General features: G+C 33.2%; 1 protein-coding gene across 1 annotated transcript; it reads left to right on the top strand.

The window, feature by feature from the left end:
* Positions 1–2,026: 2,026 nt before the first annotated feature.
* Positions 2,027–9,054, top strand: LOC132714203 (complement factor B-like; the record flags this gene model as incomplete). The annotated part of the gene is made up of 5 exons (XM_060696994.1): positions 2,027–2,156; positions 4,972–5,166; positions 6,038–6,211; positions 6,917–7,012; positions 8,908–9,054. Coding segments are annotated over exons 1-5 (742 nt in total), but the record flags the coding sequence as incomplete, so codon positions are not given.
* Between the last annotated feature and the right edge of the window lie 498 nt (positions 9,055–9,552).

Here is a 9,552-nt window from a genome sequence, read left to right on the forward strand (position 1 = left end):
GGGTATCATAATTTCACTGAACTTAGTAACAATATGACTGGGTGTCTGACTCAGAAAGTTCAGTATTAAACCAGTACTGAAGGCATAAATTGTACTTTAAAACCTGAAATATCCAAACTAGCTTAAATATATATTGCCTACTCAATAACTAGATTATCCCAACCTATATATATATTTAGTGTTCTGGTCAAGTTTGATCTTGTTTTTCTATTGTTACTATTGATTTAGGATGTTAATTTCATAGGAAAAGATATTTGTCAATTTATCCCTGTGATTGTGAGTGATCTTACAGCCAACTTATGTACTCTTATTTTTGTTATGTTTATGTGATCAACCCTTTATACACTATATTTAGGTGTATGTTAAATCAATAAAATATTGCATTTGTAATTTCATATTGCATATTGTTTTGAAAATGAAGACTTACAGGTGTAAAATAAATTCAATGATGATCTACAGTGCAGTTATTGTTTTTAACTTAACTATTTGAAGAAAAATGGGGCTATCCTTTACACCTGGAATTCTTCATCAGTGTCACATCTTTATGTTTTTCGTGCAACTAATGGCTTGCACTTAACCTTGGTTTGAAATCCGCAAGGAATATTGGATTCTTTTATGTGTAAAAGACTTTGCACACACTCTAGCATGGATTTTGACAGAAGTATGACCCTCTGAACTTCTGATTTAATACAGGTGAAAGTTTTGCCTGCAAAATTAATCTTGAAACTTAATAATAGTATACTTTGGACGTCTCTGTCAAAGGCTCATAACTTGTGAATTTTAAATGAAATATGGCCTCATGCGAACATTACAAAATGCAAGACTTGATCATATGTAAATAAATAAAATATTCCTTAGTTAATTCAAACATTTTCCATCAAGTGCTGAATATAGTTGAATAGAACAACTGTTCTATTGACAGCCCTTGTTGATATTAATGGACAAGCTTATGGCTCCTGATTGACTACAATATTATTAAGTAGAATACCTGAATTTCAAATGAGTAACCAATGCAGATTTACTATTGATGTGTAAAATAGTGTTGGTTTGAGTCTGCAGATATAAGTATGTAGTATATGTATGTCATTTTGCACATACATGTATATCACCTACAAAACCTGCCCATCCATGAAAAAACACAGGCTAAGAAAGTACGTCAAATATTATCTTGGATTTTCTTAAATGACCATCATTAAAGTTAGATGATACTGAATTTGTATGTATATGATTATTATAGACGTTGAAATATGTTTTTTTTTTTAAACAAAACGGCCTTTATTAAGTTTTATTTGATATTTATGATCAGTACATGTGCTGGGATTTACAAATATACATTTTATTTGGATTTTAAAGGATTTTAACTTCGAACTCTACACTCCAAATTCTGTGAGAAAATATAAGAAAAATAATTTTAACGGACGTGAACTTTCTTGCAGCCAGTATTCGTATTGAGCTACCGCGTTTACGTAGACTCCATTACAATTGACGATCCGTAAATAATATATTATCGCAAATTATCCATTTTGGTAGCTTTATTGGGTCATTTAATAGAAACGTTTAATACAAACAATTTTAAGTAAAGTACAAATGAACACGCATAATTGTTTACATCACGGTGCGTCAAATTCAGGCATGTGACAATTCGTTACAAGTAAGCTAGTCACTGATTGGCTGAAGTGTAGACACGGATTTTCCTGTCTAAAAATAGAAATATCGGTCTGAACCTACAATTTTAGCAGAGGTAAGAAGTGAGCGATAGTGGAACATTCGACCGATGCGCAGGAGAGTACGAACAGTATATCTTACATTTTTCATTCTTATACTTTATCAGGTGATATTGAATTAAATCCAGGGCCTAATGATGCCATTGTCGGATCTTTATCAGTTTTTCATCAGAATATAAGAAGTATCAGGAATAAAATTGAATATATTACAGATAACTGGTTAGACTTTGATATTATCTGTTTCACGGAAACACATTTGGACAACTCAATCAATATTGACAGTTTGAAACTAACTCAGCGAAATGTACCGTAAAGACAACACGTGTCACTCTGGTGGACTTTTAGTTTATGTTAATGAGAAGTTCGTATCTAAAAGGCTAATTGATTTGGAAAATACCTTACCAGAATCACTTTGGATTGAAATAAAAGACCGTAATGAAAAACAAAATTGATAGCTAATATCACATTATTAGAAACGGTATCTGGAAAAATGTGTAACAAATAATATGGTAAGGTGTCCTGTTTAGCTTTATACACTAACGAGTTTTTGAATAGTTCGTCTGTCAGCCAATGCTACCTAAGCAAACAAACCTCCGACAGTTCCTTATAATTTCTGTATCACTCGGTTTTACATGCTCAAATTCGTAACAAATGTAGCAATTTAATTAAATGCTGATTTATTTAGAAATCATTTAAGAGAAAATGCATCTTGTGAATGCGGTTATGCTTTCGAAGATGCTGAACATTTCTTTTTCAATTGCAGACGGTATACACCACAACGAATTCAACTTTTTAATGCTACTCGCATTTTTCATTAATTATCTATAATATTAGGGACGGACCGAATTACTTGTTATTTGAACTTGTGGTCCAACCCTTTTTCTTTCAAAATGTATTTTTATATTTTTCTATATATTTGCATTGTACACCTTGTAAAAATTGAAAGGAATAAAATATGTTTAAACACGACTTATTCCTTTCCATTCACCTAATTACTTCGCAGCCATTTTACGCTTGCGTAAAACCTCGCTTCTTGCCTACTTGTACGAATTTTCATTGACCTTGAACTGAAGATTTATGGGTTTTTTTTGTCCGCGAATTCTAAGAAGTCTTTAAACCTTAATTGACCTTGAACTGAAGATTTATGTTTTTTTTGTCCGCGAATTCTAAGAAGTAATTAAATCTTAACAGAAACAGGACATGTTTTTCTATGATAATTAAAGGTTCCGGAATACAAATACTCAATTGACAAGAGAAACCGGATGTAAGAGTACTTACAGTAAGTTTTGAAGATAGGATCATTTATGGACACGTAGATCTGGTTTTTTTTTTAAACTGCATTCAGTATATACTTAGTGTCCAGCTTTATTTGTCATCCAATGAAAACGCTGTATTTCTTAAAACTTGTGTGCGTTAATTTTCATAGAAGAACAAAAGTCGATAGTATATCGAATTCCGTTCATAGTCGCCTACTATTTTCATAGTACTTCATAGAACCGCTCTAATTTCTGTAGAACAGCACGGATAAACACTCACATATACATAGTATATTAAATTGCGGAATTTGAAAAAAAGAGTTTAACGATGTTATTACCACGTGCTATTACGCAAACAAGTATTATATCATGGATTCTTTTTATTACAGTATTTTCCTTCGGAACAACAGATGCTAGACGTACGTAAAACAATTTTATTTTTGGTACTATTTTGGAAATGTTTTAAAGTCTCACGTCTCGGTAAAAATGATATGACAACTTCCCAACTTTACCCGGTGTGGAAAAGAAATATTCTTAAGTAAAACCATTGCCATTCTGCTCGCAAGTACTAGTCACATGAGTGGAATTCGAAAAACCACAGAAGAGAGTAGCGAGGGAGTCAGCACATACCCTTTAACTTTAAATAGCAAGAGATGTTATCTACATTATTTACACACTATTTCAGTCGCATGTTATTATAGGCCTAATAGATTACAATAAATTGCTATACGCTTGCGCTCTCCATGCTAATAAGTGATTTATTGAATGGTATTTAACTAATCCAGTCAGGAAAACTATGTCCCGTCTTAGAGACCGATACATCATGTTTTGATTAATTGACAGTATAATCTAAAAATGATTTAGTATAACCTACAACCGCCCCAACCGCCCCCCCCCCCGCCTCAAAAAAGTAAAACATAAAATTTAAATAATAATTATACCAAATAATGTAGTTATTGATTAAAGGAGTACATTTGTATAATCAGAATCTATAATTTTGCGTCATCATTTTGTTAACGGTAATGCCATATTTCCTTGTGACCAGTGTTGACATTGGTCAAAATTGACATATTTTAGTCATACACCTAAACATCAAAGTGTTTGTGCAAAATATTTAAAATCTGTAGATTTTTTTTTTTTAAAAAAACAGAACAACATTTTACTAATTTTTGCAAAAGATCGCAGAAGTCTGTTTAAATGTATGCATTCGTCTGAAAAAGTCATCATTTTCTAAATGTTCCTGTTTGTTAAGAAAGCAATTTTGAGTAACAAACTTAAAAGTAAATTTTAATATCTAGTATAATTTTAGTAATTTTAACTGGAGCAAAAGAAAAAAACCCAATGGTGTTACACCAACACCATTTTCCACGAATAAAATGATGACATAAAGTTTTCAAAATGGTCGACCTATTGTCTATGTCTGACCCATTTTAAAAATCTTACTTTGATTGAATATGATGTTGAAAGTATCTAAATGTTACAGTTTATAATTTATTTTTTAACCATAAGTTAATTTTTACTCTTTTTGTTTCAAAGTGTTTAGTACAGCGCAGTGCAAAAACAGGAAGTAAAAAAAAACAATCACACAACAACAACAACAACAAAAAATAAACACAACAATATAGCCTCTGGGGGAGAACTTATAACTTAGCCTATAACATTGTAAATACATAGTTTTACGTGTACTTTGACGCAAATAAGTTTATTATAAAATTTATTCAGGGGAGCTATTCAGTAATTATGTAATTATTTGCTTCTTTCATCATGTTGTTGACCATTCCTAACAACTTGCTAATTATTAATAATACAGCAAACAATTTCCCTCTAGTGCAGTTTCCGAAGTATAGCGGAAAATTTACAGGTGCCCTCAACAAACCGCGACATCATTTCCCCTTTCATATTATACCGTGTATGATTTATTTTTTTCCTCAATAAATCAGTGCGCAGTTCTATAGCGTTGCTGAAACGTATTAATCTATTCATTTTCGCAGTGAAAAGGAAATACGGCTGTGTACTTCCAGAGGAACCCTGGTATGGTTCTTTTATCTTCGACGACCGGAAGAGGACTTTGCGTTATGAATGTGATGATGGTTACATATTGACCGCCTACCGGCAACGCGACCGGAAGTGTCGAAAGGGTAAATGGACCGGAAGTGACTTGTACTGTTTGAACTTGGACTTTACACGTATGTATTTTATCATTTCTTTTGTGTGTGTGTGTTGGGGGGGGGGTATTTTAAATCCATTTTATCTCGATTATGTTTATTTAAATAACTGTTAGGGTGCATTGGTCGCATTAACGTTTAGTCTTTCTGACTAAACAAAAGTAATAAACAAAGTTAATCTTTGTCCATGTTAGTTCATACTATATCCTTGTCCGTAAAATAATGATCTATAAGTACGTCCGATGCTGCTTCACAAGTCGCAAGAAGAAACAAGATACTTCACCGCCCCAACACACCTGACACTTCACCGCCTCCACATACCTGACACTTCACCGCCCCCCCCCCCCCCACACACAAACACACACACACACATTCACTTAGGAATCACACTTATCTTTATCTTGTCTTTATTGTCTAGTTAATGCAGACTTATATGAATGGAACAAATGAAATATTGAACATAAATGTTAATTATGTTCCGTGCAAAAAAACTTTTAAAACTTACATATCCGTGTTTTGATCGGATTTTTTCTCCTTGATAGAAACCGCCTTGACTCGTAAAAAAGCAAGAGAACGCAAAGATGACCGTGCAGAAGCCGTTTTGGTTAACCACCGTGGATATTCCGTCCAATGCATTAAGTTCCAGTTTATCCCCCTATTCCCCCGACACCCTCCCGCTAAATGTAAGTTAGCAAGGCACTAATTATTTTAGGGTGTTTTCATTGCAAAAGACATGAAGATCCCTAACACATCTTACACATATTCAGACAAGATTAAATTCACATTTAAACTTATCAATTGCTTTACTGATTTTGAAAATTCAACATTAGAAAACGCGTAAAAGTGCGAACACAAATAGTTCTATTTAAGATTTGAATTTTATTTTTTTTAGAGTCAAAATGCCCTGAGTTAAGAACTCCAAACAATGGCCATGTATATACGGAGGGAAGAGTTGTTGGTAGCAAAGCTTCTTTTATTTGTGACGAGGGTTTCGTACTTTACGGTTCATCTACAAGAACTTGCCAGAAAGGCCGCAGATGGGATGGTACTATGCCTGTTTGTAAAAGTAGGTCGATAAGACTGGATTATTTTTACTGTTATTTTATATAACGTTTTACTGATAATATTATCTTTTATATACTGCATGTTTGTAACGTTGCTTTTCACTTGACAATCGTGACCGTTAGCCTTTAGTTTTTTAATAATACTGCGCGTTTGTAATGTCACTTTTCATTGGATACTCGTGACATTTATAAAGCTTTTTAAAATGGACTTAAGTCAATACAGGATTGGATCAGTACCTATAGACGATTGCATAATCATTATCATAAAATAGACAAATATCTTTTTTCCCCCGATTTTTACATTTTTCATTCATAGTCATACATACATGTATATCGGCGTGAAAAGATGAATTAGACCTTTAAAAGTTGAAAAGGCAAAATTTTAGCAGTTTATTGTTCAACCGCCTTGTCCGGTCCCAGATTGCATCAAAAAGTAAAATAAATCTTAACTGTAAGAACAGCTATTGCCTATAAATGTATTCGGCGGTCACAATGTTACTTTCATGTACCAATAACCAAGTTATTGTCTCAACATGAACGGATTGTGTGTTAGTCTCATTCATTCAACAGTAACATAATTATTCTCATTTATTCAAAAGTCATTGTGTTTTCTCAAGTACATGTATTGTGTAATTCTCATATATTCAACAGTCGCTGTGACAGCAGTCTTGTATTCAGCAGTGACTGTATTCTTATGTATTCAACAGGTCGACGCACCATCAAGGATATTGCCAGTCATTTGAAAGAAACTATGATTGACAGTTTGGCAGGGACGACAACTAGCTCAAAGACTGGCGCACAGTGTAATTTCATTTTGTTTTACATTTATTCTTATTTATAATTAAGTATAACGTAAACAAATGTAATTTGAAATCTCTTTTATGCATACATTTGCCTTTTTGGGGATGCTTATTAAATCAGTTATAATCAAGATATATATATGAATCTTAAACATCACCTGATATAAGTGCCATCTAAACTATACTTTCAACCTAAAACGAACTTGCCTGTTTGTTTGTTTGTTTGATTGATTGGGTTTTACGTCACACCGACACATTATAGGTGATATGGCAACGTTCCATCTATAGAGGTGGAGGAAGACCTCAGATGCATTTCCGTGCATTATTTTAGGCACGAACGGGCAACTGAGTAGAACCACCGACGTTCCGTAAGCTAACTGGATAGATTTTACACATGACAAAAACCAAAGTCCATGTCGGGATTAGAACCCACAAAGGTGAGGGGCAAGTGGTTTGAAGTCAATATGAAGTTGCGGCTAGATTTCTAATGACGATTCATTTTATTACCTTTAACTTTAAGATGGTAATTTTCTGTGAATTTCACTTCGTTAAACTGGTAAGAGAAGTACCGATGTCGTATTGTTTGTGAATTTCAGCTTCTTTGAGAATTGGTCCTAGCAAGTATGCATTACCAATCAAAATTTTGTTGATAGTGTAAAGTAACATAATTAACGAAAGAATTGATGCAGACGGCAAGTGTGGGTTACATGATCCAATATAATATATTGATATACATGTATAGCAGATATGAATAATGCAAAACCTCAACGCGAGATCTTTGTCAGAAATTAAAGAACATAATTTAAAGCTATCGACGGCTACACATTTTATGTTTTCAATACACTTAGAACTGCACACGTTCGGCTGCACAATCACTCAACACCATATTTTACATTTTCCCTTTTAAAACTGTCATTCGGTATTTTATGCACAGCTTCCGTCTCTCCTATTATGGTTCCCATAAAAGTGCGCAGGACACCAGTCGTCTAAGCATCCGTTTTCAATCAGAATTTCTTGGTTTTTATCGTTATCTTGAAATTCGAAAAGTTGCGATGTGTCAATTTCCCATAATTTTTCGGCGAAAGTTTTCAACACCATCACTAGCTAGATGGTACTCGAGTTATCGTTAAGCTCGCTTTGCGAACTTGCCCCTCTTCGAACTCGCTATTTAAGTGTTTAAGAACAAAATTTTATAATTCATCATATAAATGTACATACAAAATCACAAAGACCTAGATCAACATTTTTGGTCCAATCACAGTTTGTAAGAATATTCAATTGATTCATTTCTGTTGTATTAATCAGTATTTGAAATAATACATAAAATGTGCCCATTGTAGGCCAATCCACCAAACGCCGAAGTAGTAGGAGTTGTCTTGGTGTAGTATAGCGATATATTTCTATGAATTTCAGGTTGTTTTAGCCATGGAAAAGTGGTTTTGATATCGTATTGTTTGTTATAAATTTCTATAAAATTAACCCGTTTAACGCCTGGTAAAATGGTCTTGATAACGTTTTGTTTGTGAAAATATATTTTTTTTATAAATGTCAGGTTGTGGAAGCCCTGGTAATTTTAAGCTGTTTGATGTTTATGTTTGTAACACATATCTAAATTTAAAAAAATGCATAAAATAAAATCCGTTTCCGGTCTTTATATAGTGACGTTTGATATAAAGGTCTATAAATTTCAGGTCGTTTATTTTCGCTAGTACAAGTGGTCCCTATATAGAAACGTTTGAAATAAATTTCTATAAATTTCAGCTCGTTTATATTCGCTGATAAAAGTGGTCTTTATATAGTTATACTTGAGATAAATTCCTATGAATTTCTAGTTTATAATCGATGGTAAAAGTGGTCTTGATATCGTAATGTTTGTGATAAATTTCTTTAAATTTCAGCTCGTTTAAGCCCTGGTAAAAGTGGTCTTGATGTCGTATTGCTTGTCGATGTATCATCCAGCATTGGGGAAAGGTCAATGGATTCGGCGAAAAAATTTATGAAACTACTTGTGGATATTTTTGGTGTATCAAACGAAACGTCCGGAGGTATATTTCACCTTTGTATAATGTCGATCGAATTTTATAGTTAAGTTAGAAGCTGTATAAACCGATTACATTTGTATTAAACATCTGAACTATGGGTAAATTATATAAAAATAAAGATTTTTACACGTTTACAAAGATGACCGTACAATCGATCGACACTTCCATATTTTCAATCCAACGTACATAAAGTAGAACGTAAAAACAAACGACATTTCATATTTGTCTCACACTTATACAAATAAAATTGTACAAACGATCGTCACATCTATATTTTTTCTCACACTTATACAAAGTTGTCCATACAAACGATAGTCTCAACCAAATCTTTCTCTACCTTATCCAAATGTTGTCGGTACGAACGATCGTAACTTTCATATTGTTCTTACACAAGTACAAAGTAGTCGGTACAGATGATTGTCATTCCATAGCTTTTGGCATACTTGTACAAAGTAGCCTGTACAAACTAGCAAAATTCCCATTTTTTATCCCACGCAACAA

The sequence above is a fragment of the Ruditapes philippinarum genome, unplaced genomic scaffold (genome assembly GCF_026571515.1).
Source record: "Ruditapes philippinarum isolate M1 unplaced genomic scaffold, ASM2657151v2 ctg5724_1_1_1_1, whole genome shotgun sequence".
Lineage (NCBI taxonomy): Eukaryota > Metazoa > Mollusca > Bivalvia > Venerida > Veneridae > Ruditapes > Ruditapes philippinarum.